Source organism: Theropithecus gelada, chromosome 14 (genome assembly GCF_003255815.1).
Source record: "Theropithecus gelada isolate Dixy chromosome 14, Tgel_1.0, whole genome shotgun sequence".
NCBI classification, from domain to species: domain Eukaryota; kingdom Metazoa; phylum Chordata; class Mammalia; order Primates; family Cercopithecidae; genus Theropithecus; species Theropithecus gelada.
This window is the reverse complement of record NC_037682.1, coordinates 18277386-18298275: the sequence shown is the minus strand read 5'-3', so window position 1 is coordinate 18298275 and position 20890 is coordinate 18277386. Positions and strand designations below refer to the sequence as shown.

The 20890-nt window shown below is 54.3% G+C and overlaps 2 protein-coding genes across 13 annotated transcripts in view; one reads left to right on the top strand and one right to left on the bottom strand.

Annotated features, from left to right (window-relative positions):
• Positions 1-12052, top strand: part of MADD (MAP kinase activating death domain) — a 57634-nt gene extending 45582 nt beyond the window's left edge. For 8 of the 11 annotated variants that reach the window (XM_025356092.1, XM_025356098.1, XM_025356096.1 and 5 more), the window contains 6 exons: positions 5885-6049; positions 6302-6374; positions 6507-6613; positions 8759-8828; positions 10678-10724; positions 11067-12052. In XM_025356092.1, coding sequence (XP_025211877.1) covers positions 5885-6049; positions 6302-6374; positions 6507-6613; positions 8759-8828; positions 10678-10724; positions 11067-11171 — 567 coding nt within the window. In that variant the 3' untranslated portion in view covers positions 11172-12052. Of the gene's footprint in view, positions 1-5884; positions 6050-6301; positions 6375-6506; positions 6614-8564; positions 8574-8758; positions 8829-10677; positions 10725-11066 lie in introns of all 11 variants that reach the window. The other 3 variants (XM_025356099.1, XM_025356094.1, XM_025356090.1) reach the window with 2 other exon arrangements.
• Positions 12053-13366: 1314 nt separating this feature from the next.
• MYBPC3 (myosin binding protein C, cardiac) overlaps positions 13367-20890 on the bottom strand; it is a 23564-nt gene continuing 16040 nt past the window's right edge. Inside the window, exons 23-35 of one of the 2 annotated variants that reach the window (XM_025356687.1) lie at positions 20701-20860; positions 19682-19786; positions 19383-19571; positions 17845-17979; positions 17006-17173; positions 15891-15979; positions 15528-15723; positions 15173-15312; positions 14793-14952; positions 14545-14681; positions 14046-14232; positions 13818-13854; positions 13367-13682 (exon numbers count right to left, since the gene is read on the bottom strand). In XM_025356687.1, coding sequence (XP_025212472.1) covers positions 13844-13854; positions 14046-14232; positions 14545-14681; positions 14793-14952; positions 15173-15312; positions 15528-15723; positions 15891-15979; positions 17006-17173; positions 17845-17979; positions 19383-19571; positions 19682-19786; positions 20701-20860 — 1677 coding nt within the window. In that variant the 3' untranslated portion in view covers positions 13367-13682; positions 13818-13843. Of the gene's footprint in view, positions 14233-14544; positions 14682-14792; positions 14953-15172; positions 15313-15527; positions 15724-15890; positions 15980-17005; positions 17174-17838; positions 17980-19382; positions 19572-19681; positions 19787-20700; positions 20861-20890 lie in introns of both variants that reach the window. The other variant, XM_025356686.1, reaches the window with a different exon arrangement.

Sequence of the window (20890 nt, the reverse complement as noted above, 5' to 3'; positions counted from 1 at the left end):
GGACTGGACGCATTGCCCAAATAGATGCCACTTCCTTGAAGTGGTGCCATGCCAGGGAAGAGTGCACCATGGTCACTGTGACATCACCTGGCTACTGTGAGGCTATTTGATTTAGCCTTTCTCAGAGCATAGCCTGCTTTCTGCATGATCAATTGGACAGCAATTTGGGAATTTTTTTCTTTTTTTTTTTTTTTTTTTGAGACAGAGTCTCACTCTGTTGCCTAGGCTGAAGTGCAGTGGCGCAATCTTGGTTCACTGCAACCTCTGCTTCCCAGGTTCAAGCGATTCTCCTGCATCAGCCTCCTGAGTAGCTGGGACTACAGGCACATGTCATCATGTCCGGCTAATTTTTGTATTTTTAGTAGAGATGGGGTTTCACCATGTTGGCCAAGCTGGTCTCAAACTCCTGACCTCAAGTGATCCGCCCACCTCAGCCTCCCAAAGTGCTGGGATTACAGGTGTGAGCTGCCTTGCCTGGCCAAGGAAGATTTTTTTTTTTTTTTTTTGGAGATGGAGTCTTGCCCTGTCACCCCGGCTGGAGTGCAGTGGCACAATCTTGGCTCACTGCAACATCCACCCACTGAGTTCAAGCGATTCTACCTCAGCCTCCCAAGTAGCCGGGACTACAGGCATGCATCACCACGCTCGGCAAATTTTTGGTATTTTTAGCAGAGATGAGGTTTTGCCATGTTGGCCAGGCTGGTCTTGAACTCCTGGTCTTAAGTGATCTGTCTGCCTCGGCCTCCCAAAATGCTGGGATTACAGGTGTGAACCTCCGTACCCGACCAAAGATTTTTTGTTTTTTTTTTTTTGAGAGTCTCGCTGTGTGATCTCAGCTCACTGCAAGCTTCGCCTCCCAGGTTCACACCATTCTCCTGCTTCAGCCTCCCGAGTAGCTGGGACTACAGGCACCCAACACCTTGCCCGGCTAATTTTTTGTGTTTTTAGTAGAGACAGGGTTTCACCGTGTTAGCCAGGATGGTCTCAATTTCCTGACCTCGTGATCTGTCCGCCTCAGCCTCCCAAAGTCCTGGGATTACAGGTGTGAGCCACTGCACCCGGCCACCAAAGATTTTTAAAAATTGTTTTTATTGCCCTTTTTTTAGTTACAAAAGTAAAACAGTATATGCTATAAATGTTTCAAACCATGCAAAAGTTTAAAAATAATTAAAGGCCGGGCACGGTGGCTCAAGCCTGTAATCCCAGCACTTTGGGAGGCCAAGACGGGCGGATCACGAGGTCAGGAGATCGAGACCATCCTGGCTAATACGGTGAAACCCCGTCTCTACTAAAAAATACAAAAAAAAAAAACTAGCCGGGCGAGGTGGCGGGCGCCTGTAGTCCCAGCCACTCGGGAGGCTGAGGCAGGAGAATGGCGTAAACCCGAGAGGCGGAGCTTGCAGTGAGCTGAGATCCGGCCACTGCACTCCAGCCTGTGCAACAGAGCGAGACTCTGTCGCAAAAAAAAAAAAAAAAAAAAAAAAAAAGCTCATTGGGCCAAGCATGGTGGCTCACGCCTGTGATCCCAGTATTTTGGGAGGCCAAGGCAGGAGGATTGCTTGAGCCCAGAGTTTAAGACCAGCATGGGCAACAGAGAGAGACCCTGTCTCTACAAAAAAATTAAAAATTAGTCTTACATGTGGTGGTGTATGCCTGTGGTCCCAGCTACTGGGGATGCTGAGGTGGGAGGTTCGCTTGAGCCCAGGAGGTCAAGACCAGCCTGGGCAACATAGGGAAACCCTGTCTCCACAAAAAAAAATTTTAAGTAAGCTAGGCATGCTGGTACATGCCCGTGGTCCCAGCTACTGGGGAGGTTAAGCTGGGAGGATCCTTGAGCCTGGTAGGTCAAGGCTTCAGTAAGCTCTGATTGCATCACTTCAGTCCAGCCTGGGTGACAGAGCAAGACCCTGTCTCAAAAATAAATAAATAAAAAATAAAAATTGCTCATTGAATATCCTTGAGCATATATTTTGGCACCCTCACATAAGAATTTCTATAGGATATTGTCCTAGACATGAAATTTTCAAGTCAAGCTTATTACATTTAAAATTTCATTAGATTTTGCCAAATTGCCATCCCAAAGACTATACCAGTTTACACCTTCAACAGCCACTTAGGCGACTCTTAACAGTATATTACGAGCATTTCTCTAGCCTAGAATGCTCTAGCTTAGAAATCATGTGTTCTCCTAAATGTGTTCTGCCCGCCTTTACATGATGTTCTTAAAGGATTATGAAAGGTGGAGTGGTATGGTCCATTTTCCCCCTGGAGAAAACCACAGAGTCAGACTGGGGCTAGAACTCAGGTTTCCCATTCCTACTCTGCCACTTTGACTCATTCTCCAAAGGCTTTAGAACTCCAGTAAACTCTTATACAGTAGCTTAAACCTGATAGTCTTGTGTAGTCCTTACTCACCTAATATTTATGGAGCACATATTGTGTGCTAGGTAGTTTTTTGGGTGTCGGGATTATAGCAGTGAATAAGACAGACGTCGTGATTTCTATTGCCCTTAGCATTGACTAGCTATCGGGGAAATCAAATAAATAGAGTATTATAAAATACGGTGAGCATTATGAAAGAAGCTCAGGGGGGGCCGGGCGCGGTGGCTCAAGCCTGTAATCCCAGCACTTTGGGAGGCCGAGACGGGTGGATCACGAGGTCAGAAGATCGAGACCATCCTGGCGAACACGGTGAAACCCCGTCTCTACTAAAAAATACAAAAAACTAGCCGGGCGAGATGGCGGGCGCCTGTAGTCCCAGTTACTTGGGAGGCTGAGGCAGGAGAATGGCGTAAACCCGGGAGGCGGAGCTTGCAGTGAGCTGAGATCCGGCCACTGCACTCCAGCCTGGGCGACAGAGCGAGACTCCGTCTCACAAAAAAAAAAAAAAAAAAAAAAAAGAAGCTCAGGGGGCAGGAGTTATGAGAATATATAGCAGAGGGCCTTGGAGCTGTGGACAACTCCTTTGAGAAGTTGACCTTTGAGCTTAGACTTGAAGAAAAAGTAAGAGTTAATGGTTGGGGAGTGGAAGAGCAGTCAGGGATATTTGAGCTAGAACCAATGGGACTCAGTGATGGAGTGTAGTTAGAGTGAAGAGGAAGGAGTCGGGCATCACTTCTTCATTTCAGGCTGGGGCAGCTGGGTGGATGGTGGTGCCGTTTCCTCAAATAGCAGACTTAAAAGGAGGATCTGCCCAGGAGGAGATGTTGAGTTCAGATTTGGACACAATGAGTTTGAGGTGCTACATGTGAAGCATCCAGACATTGAGAGGCTCAGGAGCTCAGGAAGAGAGGTCTAAGATGGAGAAAGAGGTAAGAACCATCAACGTGGTAATAATCATTAGTTTCATAGTTCTGATATCTAGTAGCCAATTAGGGTACTTTCTGTGTGCCTGGCTTTGTATGCACCTTACATACTTTATGCACATTAACTCATTTAGTCTTCATAGTAACTGTAGGAAGTTATTACTGTTACTATCCCCGTCTTACCCGTGAGGAACTGTGGACACAGATGAACTTGCTCAGGTGGCACAGCTCAGTAATGGCAGAGCTGGAATCTAAACTCAGGCTGACTTTAGACCTGTGCCCTTCACCACTGTGCTATAATGTCTCCTGTAACATTTGAAGCCTTAAGAACAGGTAACTGGCCGGGTACAGTGGCTCACACCTGTAATCCCAGCACTTTAGGAGGCCAAGGTAGGCAGATCATGAGGTCAGGAGATCGAGACCATCCTTGCTAACACGGTGAAACCTTGTCTCTACTTAAAAAAAAAAAAAAAAATTAGCCGGGCATGGTGGCGTGCGCCTGTAGTCCCAGCTACTTGGGAGGCGGAGCTTGCAGTGAGCTGAGATCACGCCACTGCACTCCAGCCTGGGCGACAGAGCAAGACTCCGTCTCAAAAAAAAAAAAAAGAACGGATAACTTCACCTGAAAGAGAATGTTGAACAGAAGGTGTCAAAGATATTTGGTTGTTGTTTTTTTTTTTTTTTTTTTTTTTGAGACGGAGTCTCGCTCTGTCGCCCAGGCTGGAGTGCAGTGGCCGGATCTCAGCTCACTGCAAGCTCCGCCTCCCGGGTTCCCGCCATTCTCCTGCCTCAGCCTCCCAAGTAGCTGGGACTACAGGCGCCCACAACCGCGCCCGGCTAATTTTTTGTATTTTTAATAGAGACGAGGTTTCACCGTGGTCTCGATCTCCTGACCTTGTGATCCGCCCGCCTCGGCCTCCCAAAGTGCTGGGATTACAAGATATTTGGTTTTTAATTTATATCATCCTGTATTGTATCATTTTTATGCAGTAGGCACTGTTCGTGTGTCACTTGTGTAATTAATTTTTAAAAATATTTTTATAGAGCCGGGCGCGGTGGCTCACGCCTGTAATCCCAGCACTTTGGGAGGCCGAGGCTGGCGGATCACAAGGTCAGGAGATCGAGACCATCCTGGTGAACACGGTGAAACCCCGTCTCTACTAAAAATACAAAAGAATTAGCCGGGCGCGGTGGTGGGTGCCTGTAGTCCCAGCTGCTCCGGAGGCTGAGGCAAGAGAATGGCGTGAACCCAGGAGGCTGCTGAGACTGCGCCACTGCACTCCAACCTGGGCAACAGAGCAAGACTCCGTATCAAAAAAAAAAAAAATTTTTATAGATATAGGGTAGACCCAGGATTAGAAAGTACATCAGCTCCATTTTTCTCCTTGGTTAAGTCTGTCATGATCTCCTGCCTTTGTGTTTGTCAACAAAGATGATTCCTGAGGTCGTAAGAAGGAGGCATGAGATCTCCTCCAAATACTTTAAGTCCGTAGAGCACATAAAAGGTAAATAAATAACTGGACTGGCCGGGCGCGGTGGCTCAAGCCTGTAATCCCAGCATTTTGGGAGGCCGAGACGGGCGGATCACGAGGTCAGGAGATCGAGACCATCCTGGCTAATACGGTGAAACCCCGTCTCTACTAAAAAATACAAAAAACTAGCCGGGCGAGGTGGTGGGTGCCTGTAGTCCCAGCTTCTAGAGAGGCTGAGGCAGGAGAATGGCGTGAACCCGGGAGGTGGAGCTTGCAGTGAGCTGAGATCCGGCCACTGCACTCCAGCCTGGGTGACAGAGCGAGACTCCATCTCAAAAAATAAATAAATAAATAAATAAATAAATAAATAAATAAATAAATAAAATAACTGGGCTTGGTGCGGTGGCTCACACCTGTAATCCCAGCACTTTGGGAGGCCGAGACGGGTGGATCACTTGAGTTCAGGAGTTCAAGACTAGCCTGGCCAACATTATGAAACCCTGTTTCTACTAAAAATACAAAAATCAGCCAAGCATGGTGGTGTGTGCCTGTAGTCTCAGCTACTCGGGAGGCTGAGGCAGGAGAATCGTTTGAACCCATGAGGCAGAGGTTGTAGTGAGTCAAGATTGCACCACTGCACTCCAGTCCAGGCAACAGAGTGGGACTCTATCTCAAAAAAAAAAAAAAAAAAAAAAAAAAGCCAGTGTGATGGTGTGCACCTGTAGTCCCTGCTACTTTGGGGGAACCTGGGAGGTCAAGGCTACAGTGAGCTGAGATGGCACCAGTGCGCTCAAGCCTGGGGGACAAAGTGAGACCCTGTCTCAAAAAAAAAAAAAAAAAAGGTAATAAATAACTGATTGATTTGTGCCTCCTCACTTATACACAGGTTCTTCTAATGACTCCATCTCTTCCAGCAATCCTTGTAGCAGGCAGCATGTCAGTAGTTCTGTTTTGTGTCTCCAACTAGGGACACCATGAGTATAAGGCAGAAAACCTGACCATGGGGATGCCGCAGGGCCAGTTGTCCCACCCTTTCCCTGTAGGAAACAGTCTAGGGAGAGGCTGTCAGAGACAGAAACCACTGAGCCGCTTTGTGCACTTCTCCAGGTGTGCGATGACTGTGTGGTGTTGCGTAGTAACATCGGAACAGTGTATGAGCGCTGGTGGTACGAGAAGCTTATCAACATGACCTACTGTCCCAAGACCAAGGTGTTGTGCTTGTGGCGTAGAAATGGCTCTGAGACCCAGCTCAACAAGTTCTATACTAAAAAGGTACCCAGGATCTGTGTTTGGGTTGGGGCTAGGGTAGGCATTGAAGACCAAATAGTGAGTTTATCTTTGGGAAGTTAAAATTCCAAAACCCATGTCTGGAGCCACACTTCTGTCTCCAGCTGTTGGGTGGGGTACCTAAAGCTGTCTCGGAGGTCCTGGCGTCAGCCCAAGCCTTCAGTGGCCATTACAGAGCAGTGGGTGGGGAACCGTGGACAGCCCCCATGATGGGACCGCTCTCCCCCTGTGCCACAGTGTCGGGAGCTGTACTACTGTGTGAAGGACAGCATGGAGCGCGCTGCTGCCCGACAGCAAAGCATCAAACCCGGTGAGGAGAGTTTTTCCTGAGAGTGTCTTCCCTGTTTCCACCAGTCCTTCTGAGTGTCAGGGGCCTGGCAGGGAAGTCAGGGGTGGGATTCCCCACCGCACCAGTGAGCTGATAGCCCCTCCCTCACCACAGGACCTGAATTGGGTGGCGAGTTCCCTGTGCAGGACATGAAGACTGGTGAGGGTGGCCTGCTGCAGGTCACCCTGGAAGGGATCAACCTCAAGTTTATGCACAATCAGGTAGGTACGAGCAGTAGCACAAGGCTCCCTGTAAGAAGGACCAGTGTCCAGGCCCCCAGTACTTCCCCAGCAAAGCATGAGAGAGGGCCCTCAAGCTAGAGGGAGAACTGGAGCAGCTGGACCCAGGAAAGAAATCCCAGGGGAGGGCACAGTGACGTTGGCGACCACCTGGCGCTGTGAAGGTGCACCAGGGAGCCCGCGGGGGAGGCTGGGCAGAAGCGAGGCCGGGTGGCCACGCTGCCCCATCCGTTGGACTCCACACAGTGTGAGTGGGAGCGTCTCACTTGGCCCTTCCCCTGCAGTGTCTCTGCCTTCCTCTATTCCCAGGGTATGCTTCTGCTTGGTGGTTTTGCTTTGAGAGTCTAGACTGGCCGATCTCTTTGTGTCTTTCTGGTGTGCGTGCAGCTTGCGTGTGCGTGTGTGTGCGTGCCTGTGTGTAAGTAGCTTGTATCTGTCCTCTCTGGAGTGTGTTTATTTGCCTTTTTCTTCTGCGGATTCTTCTGTTCTTTTCCTTCCTCTGAGTGTTCCCACTCTGTCCCCTGCTCCACAGGCCCCATTCCCCTTCTTTTGATTGGGAAGCAGTTCTGGATACATATTTCCCTCATTGTAATTCCACCATAGGAGCTGACTTTTTTTTTTTTTTTCTCTCTTGGTCTTTTAACACAGTGTTACCTTTTTCTCTCAGTGGACATTCCTTAAGCTAATTCCTTTCTGAGGCCAGCGCATCATCCCAGGTCCGTTCACAGCTCTGACTCCTCACACAAGTGCCTTCCCTCCTCTTTCCCTGATGTCCGGGTTGCTCTCCCTGAGGCTCTGAGCCAGACCCGAATGTGTGAAGCCCCATAGCCCCTGGCCAGGCTGCAGACCCTCAGGGGAGGTGGATGCCTGACTGACGTGGCTGTCTCCCTCCCTCTGCTAGCCGTTGTAGCTCTCTTCCAGGAACGTAGCTGGGCAGCTTTGGTTTAATGGGAAACAGCTGCCCAGGCTGCCAGCAGCCCCTTAGTGTATTTTCAATCTAGAATTTAGGGCGGTAGCCAACCCCAAAGACCTTAGGACCAGCCCAGAGAGGGGTCTACCTAAGTGCTTTTCTGGACCACAGAGGTGTCAGTATTTCTTGAGGAGCAGGCTCCTGACCACATTTTAGTGCTGTGGCCTCCCTGTCTGAAGATGAGATCTTGCTGAGCAACGCCCAGGTGCTCTGCCCTGTTCCTCGTCCTGCCCTTGGCACAGCCCCTCTGGGCAGCCATCCAAGCCAGTCTGTGGTTGAAGGCTTGGCCCCTAGAAGATAGATTGCGCAGAGAAGGGGAGGAAAGCGCAGCTTCTCAATCTCACCTCACAGTTAATAATGAGATAGCAACCTGCCCCTCTTCTGCCACACAGTGGTCAGTTGGACTGGAGGGGGCAGCAGACCTCCTGGTGGAGCTGTGCAGTCTGGGGTGAATGGGAAAAGCACAGGCTTTGGTGTCAGGACGTGCTTGGATTTGAAGCCCAGCTTCCACGTTCATGGGCAGAGAAACTTTCTGATCCGTAGTTTCCTCATGTAGAAAATGGGGGTAATACTATATACTGTGTCATGTAGGCGCAGGGATTAGAAATCGTATTTGTAAACCCCAAGTATGTGCTCAGCAAGTGGTAGCGGATATTATTATCACCACATACCTCTTGGGAGATCCTGGATCCTGTTTCAAGGAGGATACCAACACCTCCCACCCCAAGGACAGTCTGAGGGGAGCTTTGTGCCCGTGCCAGCCCTCTGCGCCGGAGGAGGATGCATGGAAGGGTAGAGACCTGATGGGCTGAGTGGGGATCCCTGGGGCACGGTGTCTTACAAGCACTGCCCTGGGCAGAGGGTACGGGCGGGCAGCCCAGGCCAGCAGCGGGGCCTTCGGGTTGGGTTTGACCATTGAAACTAACGCCTTCATTTCTCTCCCATGCTTTCTCCTCCGGCCAGGAGCGGAAGGTACATGCCCTTTCTGCTATCTTCGCTTCTTAGCGCTTTTGAGTTGTGTGCGTGTGGATTCTTCTGTCCTCTCTTTGGGAAATAGACTTTCTTTGTGTGGGTGGGGCTGTAGCTGGGAGAGTGTGCTGTGTGGGGCAGGGGTGGAGCCTGTGGGCCTTACCCCACCCTCCCTCCCTCTCTTGCAGGTTTTCATAGAGCTGAATCACATTAAAAAGTGCAATACAGTTCGAGGCGTCTTTGTCCTGGAGGAATTTGGTAATTACACTATTTTGCTCTTAGGTCTGGACTCACATGGCAGTAACTCAAACCTCGGAGCTCCAGAGGAGGGTCTAGGGTCAGGGAGAAGAAGAACCTCTGTAGAGAGGTCAGGAGGAGCAGGAGAGACAAGGAAGAAAAGGGACCCCTGAGATGAGAGCCGGGAAGTGGAAGGGAAAGATAGATCATGGATCGCAGAAGAGCAAATGGGGCCTCAGGTGGGTTTCGAGTTTAGAGGTGGTCCTGAAGCAGCTCAGCGAAGTAGCACCACCTCCCCGTGCTGGGCCAGCCAGTGGTCAGAAAGTTTGGGATAGAGCAGACTGGTGACCCCCAAGCTCCACTATGTCTGTATCACCTGCTGCAATCTCTCTAGCAGCCCAGTCCTCCACCCAGCCTCCCTGGCACCACTCTGGTCTCCACCTGGCCTCTGTGCCAGACAAAGGGCACGGGGCATCGCAGGCAGACTCACTTGAGGGACAGAGGAGCCTAGCAGGGCAGCTGTAGCCCGAAGCTGGGAGCCAGCGCTAGGGAGTGGTGTAGTGGGTTCTCACCCTGGGGCTTTGAGTTCCTGCTGTGTTTGTGCTTCATTCTTTTGTGCCCCTCATCGCTGCTATGAAAACCTTCGTTCTCCAGCAGGTAAAGTGACCTCGGCTCGTGCTGCCTCTCCCCAGGTCTCTGCCTTGGGCCCTGCCCTGGGTGGGTAGCTCCCTTCCACCGAACCAGCTCCTCACACTGCCAGCTCATCTCTTCCTTTCTCCCCCACCCTCTTTCTTCCCACCTTGCCTCCCCCCTCTCACTGGCTCACTGGACCTTCCTCCCCGTGTGCTCACTTCTCTCTTCTGTCAGAGAGATACTTGGGGGAATCTTCCAACTCAGGAGAATGGCCTGGGCTTCTTGCTCTACCTTTGATGAGTTTATTCCCTGCTGACCCTGAGTTTCCCCAAATTCTGCCTCCCAGGGTCAGAGGAAGGTACAGCCAATTCTCCTCCTGCCTTTTCTGGCCCCCAGGGAGATGCCAGGCCCCTCCGCTCCCAGTCTCAAGGGGCCATGATGATGGCTGAGCCTGGGGGGCCTACTCCTTCCTCTGGCCAAGCAGAACCCCTGCATGGCTGGAGCGGGGGGCTCTCTTGCCTTCCGGGCTGTGGACATGTGTGTATTTTGCCTGATGCTCCCTGTCACCTCCCTCCCTGGGTGCTGTACTCGCCTGTCTTCTGCTGGGTGTGTTGCTCCAGAGCCCTCAGACGCTCTCCCTCACACAGGCAGGCCTGGGCTTCTCCTGCCGCTCAGGGAAGGACACTGCCACGTCCTGTGGGTTTAGTATCATGTTACCTCTTCAGCCTCAAGACCCTCTATGTAGGGGGCTGGGAATAAAGGGAACTGTGTTTAACATGACCCAATTTTCAGGCTGGTGACAAGATGAGTTCACGGGTGTCTCAGCAAAGTTGGACACAAGCTAGAAACAGCTCTCTCCTCCCAGCCAAAACCTGGGAATTCCCCACGGCAGCTCCTCAGGGGCCCTGGACAGTAGCCGTGACCAGGCTGGTGAAAGGTCCATCCCTCCCATCCAGGGCTTTCAAAGAAGTGGCTAGAATCACAGCCATCAAGTAAAAGCCACTGCGGACGGCAGAGGCCTAGCTGAGGAGGCTGGGGCCATGTCCTCCCAGCCGGCAGGGTCTGGACAGAGCCTCTGGTGGCCTCTGCCCTATCATAGCCTAAGCTGCTGCAGCCACTGTGAGAGGCCACAGAGGGGAAGGGGACCCTGACGCCGGGCGCTGCCGCCTGGGGGAGCATGGCACTACTGCTCTTAGTGTTGAACTTTCTGTTTTGTCTCTTGCCCGTCCGGTTTTAGTTCCTGAAATTAAAGAAGTGGTGAGCCACAAGTACAAGACACCAATGGTGAGTGTGCTGCTCAACCCTGATGGGCCACAGTGTGCAGGGCTCCCTGGGGACCTTCGGACAAGAGGAGGGGTGGGCTCTCTGAGCACACAGGGTTGAGTGGGGACCTGGTCTTGTTGCCAAAGGTTCAACTCAAGCTGAAACGGGTCTTGAGCCCCGGGAGACAGACACACACACATGGATCCCCTCTCCCACGGGGACAGCTTCCTTGCTTGGAGCTCACGTTTAGTCCAGAGGCCCATGCCCAGTGTTAGGGCAGGAGTTGCCCATTGGCAGATCCTCCACACGTGGAGATGCAGGAGTCTCAGTATCGTGATCCGCTTGGTTTTCTCTCCCCTCTAGGCCCACGAAATCTGCTACTCTGTATTGTGTCTCTTCTCGTACGTGGCTGCAGTTCGTAGCAGTGAGGAAGATCTCAGAACCCCACCCCGGCCTGTCTCTAGCTGATGGAGAGGGGCTACGAAGCCGCCCCAGCCCAGGGCACGCCCCTGGCCCCTTTCTGTTCCCAAGTGCACGATGCTGCTGTGACTGAGGAGTGGACGATGCTCGTGTGTCCTCTGCAAGCCCCTGCTGTGGCTTAGTTGGTTACTGGTTATGTGTCCCTCTGAGTGTGTCTTTGAGCGTGTCCACCTTCCCCCTCTCCACTCCCAGAAGACCAAACTGCCTTCCCCTCAGGGCTCAAGAGTGTGTGTCTGTGGGGCTGGTGTGAACCCACTGTTGTGTGTCCTTGAGACATTTGTGTTGTGGTTCCTTGTCCTTGTCCCTGGCGTTATAACTGTCCACTGCAAGAGTCTGGCTCACCCTTCTCTTTGACCCGGCACGACTGGGCGCCTGGAGCAGTTTCACTCTGTGAGGAATGAGGGAACCCTGGGGCTTGCCCTCTCAGAGGAAGGGCACAGAGAGGAAGGGAAGAACTGGGGGGCAGCCGGAGCGAGTGGCAGCCTCCCTGCTTCCTTCTGCATTCCCAAGCTGGCAGCTACTGCCCGGGGCCCGCAAGCGTGGGCTGCTGCCTGCTACAGCCTCCGTCACTGCAGTGGAGCAGCGAATTCCCTGTGGCCTGCCACGCCTTCGGCATCAGAGGACGGAGTGGGCGAGGCTCGTGGAGTCCCAGGGACCACTGGCTGCTCTGCCTGAGCATCAGGGAGTGGTCAGGAAAGGCCAAGCTGGGTTTGCACATCTGTGTCTGCAGGCTGTGTCTCCAGGCATGGGGTGCCAGGAGGGAGAGGCAGCCTGGGCATGGGCAAGAGATGACTGTAAATATTTCAGCCCCACATTATTTATAGAAAATGTACAGCTGTGTGAATGTGAAATAAATGTCCTTGACTCCCTTCGGGCTCCCTGGCTGCCTTGCATTAAATGACACCTCCTCTTGGCTCAGGCGTGAGGAAGGCTGTCCCTGGACTCTTAAAAAGGCACCTCAGGCTGGAAGGAAGGAAGGAGATGAGGTCCTCCACGTCCAAGCTTTGGCACACGGAGGCCCCAGCTCCCCTGTTCTGGTCTCCTAGAGCAAGGCTGCAGGAGGAGCTTTCCTTCCTGGGCACCTGGGGGCCCTGCAGAGAGTTGGGCTGCCGTGAACTGAACGAACGGGCTGCTAGAGGGAGCAGCCAGAGGGTGTCCTCACCTGAACTGAGATTAAGTGAAAGAAAGCCAAGGCCCTGGCCCTCTCCATTCCCTTACAGGTGGGTATGGTCCAGAGAGGTGTGGTGACTCAGCCAGGGCCTCCCACAGGGCCCCGGACTCCTGGCCAGGAGTGTCTTCCACTGGGTAGAACTCCCAGAAGCTCTCCTAGGAGCCGCCTTCATGGAATTGTCTGAGACCTGCTGGCTTCCCCCACCCAAAGGGAAACTGATGCTCGGATTTAGGGGAAGTGAGAGCAGAGTGGGGCCCTGGCCCTGACACCTTTCTGGTCCCCAGGGCCCTGGGCTGGATTGGGTTGCTGTCTCCCACTGGGGATATGAGTGTGTACCGGCTGTTGGCTTATTGATGGCTGGGACCGCAAAGCCACCTAGTGCAGCTCCACCCCAGGACAACACAGATTCTGCCTCACTCCACCCCCAGGCGGCTGTGACCGGGGCCACTGGCACAAGGATCACGCTGAGTACCTAGGACCGGTTAAATGCGCTTTCCGCTGTCACAGCTCAGTTTCATCATCTGAAGAGTGAATGCCGTAGGGGAAGACAGGTTCCTTCTTGTGTTAATGTTTTATGAACTCAGAAACCACTCTGGGCCTGGTTTAATCATTGAGAAAACAACAAAAATATCTGCCCTCACTTTGCTGTGAAGATCAATGTCCCTGGGCCTTTTTTTTTTTTTTTTCTTGAGGCAGGGTCTCACGCTGTCACCCAGGCTGAAGTGCAGTGGCGTGATCTCGGCCCACCGCAAACTCTACCTCCCGGGTTCAGGTGATTCTCGTGCCTCAGCCTTCCAAATAGCTGGGATTACAGGCACGCCACTATGCCCAGCTAATTTTTGTATTTTTAGTAGAGATGGGGTTTCACCGTGTTGGCCAGGCTGGTCTGGAACTCCTGACCTCAGGTGATCCGCCCGCCTCTGCCTCCCAAAGTGCTGGGATTACAGGTGTGAGCCACCGCACCTGGCCATCCCCTGTGCATTTTTATGAAAACAGGCACACTGAAATTGAGTGAGAAGAGTGAGTTTTCTGTGACTGCATTAATCTTTTATTGCCCAGTACACATTGGGAAGACACAGCAGGCCAGAAAGGCCTGTCCCCAGACATCCTTTCTTGAGGTCACCCTCCTTTTACCCCAAAGATCCAGGAGCTTCAGGAGCCCTGTGGACCAGTCTGTGCAACACTCACTCAGGCCTGCCCAACATAGCTGTCCTGCTGATCCCCCACCGCAGCCCAGGAGACAACACTTGTCACACACACATCCAACAGCAGGGAGCGGTTTCCCCAACTTCCCTGCAGGCTCCTGGTATGGGGCTGGCATCTTGTACCTGCAACACAGGTTATCTTATGAGTGAACAGAGGCCCCCTACAGCCTCCCATTTACTGATGGCTGCCCCCCGACCAAGGGCCAGGGCTTAGCCACGGACTTGTGCCCTGGGTGTCAGGTGGTCTGGAGTACATACCTGGCCATCCCCGGGAGCCAGCCTGGTCACTGAGGCACTGCAGAAGAGGAGGCCATGTCATTGTGTCCTCCCAGCCTTCTGGAAGCTAGTACCCATCTGGTCATGACAGGGTCCTTGCCCTTGCAGTCACAGCAGGTGCTTGGCCCGGGACAACAGAGCAAAGCCCAGGGTCCCCACTGCTGCCCTGCTCTTCCCGCCTCCCAGGCCCTGGCCCCAAGGGCTCCTCACCTCGCACCTCCAGGCGGCACTCACACTGTGCCTCGCCCTGTAAGTTGGTGGCCCTGCAGACATAGATGCCTCCGTCAAACGGGCAGGGCTTTCTAATCTCCAGAGTCAACACTCCCTGCTTGCTGAACATGCGGAAGCGGGCATCCTCTCCCAGGTCCAGGCCATTCTTGAACCAGGAAATCTTGGGCTACAATTAAGGTAAAGAGAGGGAGGGAAGCCATCCAGGCTGAGAGGGGACCTGGCAGGGACCCAGGGAGACGCATTTCTGTTTATACTCGGTGGGGGGTGGTCCCACGGAGTCCCTGACTATGCCCAAGGCTGGAAACAAACATGGAACCAACAGCGAGTACCACGGCCCTGCCCAGGGAGAGAAACCCAGTCCATACACCCCAAGGTGGAGAGAAAGCAGAGGAGACAGGTTGGGGAGAGGACTGCTCGACATCGGGGCCTGTGAGCCCCGCCTCCTGGTCGGCCTGGTCCAGTGCCTAAAGTTCCCTACCTTGGGGCTACCCCGGACAGCACAGCAGAGCATAGTGGTGTAGCCTGCGATGACCGAGCGGTTCACCAGGGGCTGGGTGAAGCTTGGGGCCTCAGAGAAGTCCAGGGCCTTATAGTTGGGTGGCTCATAGGTGATGCCTGTTGGTGACAGAACTTGGTACTGAGAGGGCCACACCAAACTAGGCCCCCCTCCCTGTTCCGATGGCCTCCCTGCCCCAGCCCCTGGTGGGGAGAATGAGGGTACAGCACCTGGTCTGGGGATAAAGACGGGCTCCTTGGTGGTGGCCGCTGTGTCACTGGAACCAACCATATTCTGGCTGAAGACACGGAAGTAGTAGCCATTGCCAATGATGAGCTCTGGCACCACGCAGTGGGTGCGGCGGTAATGCTCCAAGACGGTGAACCACTCCTGGGGGCGGGGAGGGAGGGGAGGCATCTCTGGGCCAGGACTTCCCCGATGCCGAGAGCCTCTCCTGGGTGCCCTGGGCATCTCCACCCGTACTGTGGAGGGACTCAGATCAGCAGAGGGAGGGTGAGGGGCCCGTGGTGAGGACAGTGAAGGGTGGCTGCAGCCTGGGTCTGCCGGGCCTAGGCAGGGTGCACGTGGAGACCCCAGACCCTGGGCTCACCATGGTCTTCTTGTCAGCCTTCTGCACTGTGTACCCCCAGAGCTCCGTGTTGCCATCATCCTGGGGTGGCTTCCACTCCAGAGCCACATTAAGACCCCAGGCCTCAGTGACCCGGAGATCCTGGGGAGGACTTGGCTTGTCTGCGGGAGACAGACCCAGTCGGGTCACCACTCTTTCTGACAGTGAGCAGGGGGACACCGGGCTCCAGGGACTATGCCACCCCTACCAGCCAGGGCCAGGCCTGCTGGGGCACTGAACTGGAAAATGTGAGCTGTGGGTTGGGTCAGCCCTTGGACCCAGCAGCCCAGCTCAGGGATGGGAGACAAGGGGGCTCAAAGAGGCCTTGGCCACGCACCGACAACCTGCAGCACCAGGGTGGCCTTGTCCTCCATGTTCTCAATGCGCACCGTCACCTGGTAAGTGCCTGAATGCGCGCGGCGAGCGGCCCGGATGAACAGGATGGTGTCTGTGGGGCTGTTGCGGACGCTCACCTCCTCGCCTGCCAGGGGCTGCCCCTCTTTGGTCCAGGTCACCTGAGGCCGGGGCTTGCCCTGAGGGGAGGAAAAGCTTAACCCTGAATGTGGATCTCTCCAAAGGCCAGCTGCCACCCCCACCTCTGGAACCTCAGATCGGGCCAGCCCTGAGACATCAGTCCGCTGGATGGAAACAACACACCGTAGCCTCTCTCCCCTGGGGGACAGGGAGGGGCCAGTCCCACCTGGAAAGGGATGAGGAGGTTCACAGGCTCCCTGACCTTCTTCTGAATGGTCTGACGCAGGTGCCTGGGCAGCTGGAGCCGTGGCCGTTCTGTGGATACAGAGTGGGTAGCTAAGTGAGGGCCCGCCACGGCTCTGAGGGGTGCCACAGCTCCAGCCTCCCTTGAGACAAGCCCCAGAGAACTGCAGCTAAGAAAAAAGCTGCCTGCTGGGCCCTGCACCTCCTTTAGCTCCTGCTGACACAGCAACTCCAGCCTGCCCAAGCCCAGCTGGCTTCCCTGAGCCTCACCACACTGCTTCAAGAGGCAGGGATCAGAGAGGGTAAGCAACTTGACTGAAGTCACACAGCTAGTAAGTCATAGGCCAGGGTGTAAACCCTATGCCCTGTGCTGTTTCCACTCGAGTTTGCTGCCTCGTTCCAGCTTTGAGAACCAATCCTTACAAAAGATGGACCCTTTGTTGGGACGAGGAACAGAGGAATGGGAAGTGGATCCCAGAGGGGCCAATCTGACGACAGACATAGACAATACTTACCTGTTGGAGCTGAGACACTCCTGGAAGAGAGCTTGGGTACTGTGGCTTTTATTTTCCCTGTTCCAGAACTAGGGGTCTGACATAGACCAAGAAAGCCTTTTCCGCACTTTTTTTTTTTTTTGAGACATTGTCTCACTCTGTCACCCAGGCTGGAGTGCAGTAGTGTGATCTCAGCTCACTGCAGCTGCCACCTCCCGGGTCCAAGCAATTCTCCTGCCTCAGCCTCCCAAGTAGCTGGGGGACTACAGGCACCCACCACCACACCCGGCTAGTTTTTGTATTTTTAGTAGAGACGGGGTTTCACCATGTTGGCCAGGCTGGTCTCGAACTCCTGACCTCAAGTGATCTTCCTGCCTCACCCTCTCAAAATGCTGGAATTACAGGCTTGAGCCACTGTGCCTGGCCACCCTCTCTGCACTTTTTCCCTAGGCCTAGAGCATGGATGATGGCTCCAACCCCTCCTGTCTCTGCCAGCGTTCTGGGCAGAGCGTTCTGGGCCTCCCCAAACGTCCCCACCTCCACCGGACACCAAGGGCCTGGGGTGTCAATGGCGGGTCTTGTGACTGCATGAAGGGGCACTCACGCAGGATCTCCTGCACCGTCACCGGCTCCGTGGTGGTAACAGGGGCTCCAGGCCCTGCCATATTGTGTGCACGCACTCGGAAGAGCAGACGGGCCCCCGTGGGCAGGTCCTTCACCAGTATCGACGTGTGCTCTGTCAGCCCCCGCAGGGCAGCCACCCACTCTGAGCCTGGGGGTGGGGAGGGGCAGTCAAGGCCACAGACTGTGTCACCACCGACACCCCATCCCCACTGCCCACTCCTCTGATAGGAATCTCCAGGATTTAAATATGTTTTTATTTTTTAAATTTTATTTGTTTATTTATTTTTGAGATGGAGTTTCACTCTTGTCACCCAGGCTGGAGTGCAATGGTGTGATCTCGGCTCACCGCAACCTCCGCCTCCTGGGTTCAAGCGATTCTCCTGCCTCAGCCTCCCGAGTAGCTGGGATTACAGGCGCCAACCACCACACCCAGCTAATTCTGTATTTTTAGTAGAGACGGGGTTTCTCCATGTTGATCAGGCTGGTCTCGAACTCCCGACCTCAGGTGATCCGCCCACCTCGGCCTCCCAAAGTGCTGGAATTACAGGCGTGAGCCGCCACGCCTGGCCTTAAATATGTTTTTAAAATGTAGTTGCTGATTTCGCACTGCTCAAAGAAGTGTTACAGTCAGCTTTACTCTGCATTTGTTTTTCACTAGGCAAGCTTTTTTTGCTTCTGAAAACAGAACAGGTATTTCTCTGGATGTCCTCAACTTTAGGCAAAAGTGGGCCAAAAAAGCCTGACTATGGGTGAATCTGCTCAATGGCAAGGTGAGCATGTTCTTCGTTTGGGGAGGGGGCTGGGGGTGGGGACACTCACCGCCCTCTGGGCAGTACTCCACGCTGTAGCCGTCCAGGCCTCCTGCTCCCACGCGCTCTGGGGGCCGCCACTTGAGGGAGACTGTGGTGTCAGAAACGTCCTCTACTGCCAGGTGGGTGGGTTCGCTGGGGGGACCTGGGCAGAGGAGAGGTCAGAGAGGGGTCTCAGCAAGCCTGGGGAAGCTGGAGATCCGTGGCCTAGACCCCGAACTGCCCACTGGTCACATAGGGGGCACTTCCTGTTCAGCTGGCTTTTAGCCACTTTAAGGAATATTTTGTCTCTGTTACAAGACTTGTCTGTAGATTGGCTTAAAAACAAACAACAACAGCAGCCAGGCATGGTGGCTCACACCTGTAATCCCAGCACTTTGGGAGGCCAAGGTGGGCGGATCACCTGAGGTCAGGAGTTTGAGACCAGCCTGGCCAACATGGTGAAACTCCGTCTCTACAAAAACACAAAAATTAGCTGGGCACGATGGTGGATGCCTGTAATCCCAGCTACTCAGGAGGCTGAGGTGGGAGAGTCGCTTGAACCTGGGAGGCGGAGGTTGCAGTGAACCTAGATCGCTCCAGGACTGCACTCCAGCCTGGGTGACAGAGCGAGACTCCATCAAAAGAAAAGAAAAGAGAAAGAAAGGAGAAAAGAAAAAAAACCCCTAAAACTACAGGAAAACATGGGAATTTCCTGGCACCGTATGATTACGTGAGTTGACTAAGAACTGAACAAACCAGGAGTCAGTCCCTAAAAAGAGAGGCCTGAACCCTTCTCCCCACAGGCCCCAATTCCTGCTATCTTCCCAAGCTGTGCCCCATCCCTGGGCCCAGGGGTCCCTGGCCTGCACTTGCCACAGACAGCTGCCCCTGGACTCACCCACCCTGGTGGGAACAGGTGTCCTCCCGAGCCCTGCCACACCCTCAGCACCTGTTCTACCCACTCAGACCCCATTATACAGATGAGGAAGCTGAGGCTTCAGGGAGGGATGACTCCAGTTGGCCTCCTGGAGACCGTGGAGCTGCCTCTGCCATCTCTGAGTCTTGGTCCAGGACTCTTTCCACAGACAGACGCCCCTGAGACCCCTCCACTAACCACAGCCCTTGCCCCATCCCATAGGTGACAAACCCTGGGTTGAAGGGTGTGGGGAACAGGGGACAATGAACATTCACTGGGCACCTGCTAGATGCCAGATGGCCTCTGCCTGCTCATCCCATCTCATCCTAACAGCTCTCTGAGGTAGGCAGTGTCATTATTCCCATTTTGTAGACATGGAAAGAGAGGCTTGAAAGTGAACTAGGGGTCGGTGTGAGACCCCTAGTGTGAGAGTCAGTTCCACCCCAACCAGCTGGGAGATCTCAGGCAGGTCGTTTAACTGCTCGGAGCCTGTTTCCTCATCTGTAAAATGCGGCTGAGTATCCCCAGTCGAGGCTGAAAGGAGACCGTGGATGTGAGTGTCTAGCGTGGCTGCCTGCGGAGCAGCTGCTATTACTGGGGGCCTTTGACTGGGGAGGGAGCGGAGGCAGGACCAGGTCAGGCAGGCTCACCGATCGGCATGAAGGGCTGGGAGGCAGGGCTGGGCCTGGACATGCCGATGGCGTTGACCGCGTAGACGCGCATCTCGTACACCACGCCCTCGATCATGCGCCGCGCTTCGTGGCTCAGCTCCTGAATCAGGTCGAAGTTCAGCCGCATCCACCGGTAGCTCTTCTTCTTCTTGCGCTCCAGGATGTAGCCTGGCTCGGGGGAGGTGGCGGCTCTGGTCTGGGACCCAGGCATCCCCACACCACCTTCCCTCGGATCTGTTCGGCGCCCTCGCACCTCCGCCTGGCGCCCTTGCACTCACCCAGGACCGGCTGCCCGCCGTCGTAGGCAGGCGGCTCCCACTGTACGGTGCAGGAGTCCTCTCCCACGTTGCTGACCTTCGGGGCCGCGGGTGCGTCTGGCACGTCTGGAGGGGGTGCGGTGGACACATCAGCCCTGCCCCGCTCGGGGCCTTGAGTAATGTTGCTCGTCCCCTTCCCACTCCAACTAACTGCCACCGGCTGCCCCCACCACCTCCAGATCCAAAATCCAAAGAGATCTTTCTAGAATGCATTTCCTTCTTCTTCTTCTTCTTCTTCTTCTTCTTCTTCTTCTTCTTCTTCTCCTTCTCCTTCTCCTTCTCCTTCTCCTTCTCCTTCTCCTTCTTTCTTCTCCTTCTCCTTCTCCTTCTCCTCCTCCTCCTCCTCCTCCTCCCCCCCCTCCCCCTCCCCCTCCCCCTCCTCCTCCTTCTTCTTCTTCTTCTTTTTTTTTTTTTTTTTTTTTTAGTGATACTGAGTCTCACTGTGTTGTCCAGGCTGGGTCTCGACAGGATGCATTTCTCATCATGTCGCCAGCCCTCCATCAACACTTTAAGGCTTCACACTGCCCATATTCACCCCTGTCCTGGCTCTGATCCTCCCAACCCTACCCAGTCCTCTCCTGACACGTTTCATTCATTCTCCACACCCAAAAGACCCTTTTTCTTTCCCTTCTCCACCCCTTTGTACACAGTTTCCTCTGCCTGGGATGCCCTTCCTCACCATCTTCTCAGCCTCCTAAAGGCATCCCCCCCAGGCTCTCTGGGATGGCTCTCTGCTCAGTGCTCCCATGGCCACTCTGGACACGGCTCATGTACAGCCGTGTCGCAGGAAATCTGCGGGATGCAACTGCCTCCATCTCCCCCACAGGGGGGCTCCTTGTGGGCAGAAAAACCTGTCCTGTTGCCACTCTGCTCAGGGAGCATGCCCGTGATGTTTGTCGAGTGGCTGAATGAGCGAACGGATGGGCCCTCCTTGGGGCTGCCCCTCTGTGTTCTCCAGCTTGGACCCTGGCCGGCCTCACCGATGACCTTGACTGTGAGGTTGACCCGGTCCTCGCCCACAGGGTTCTTCACCGTGACCGTGTAGACGCCCTCATCTTCCTTCTCTGCCCCCTCGACCGTGAAGATGCTGCGGTCCTTGGTGGTCTCCACACGGACCCGGCCCTCGGTCTCACACAGCAGCTGGGGGGATGGAGAGTTGAGGTGAGATCC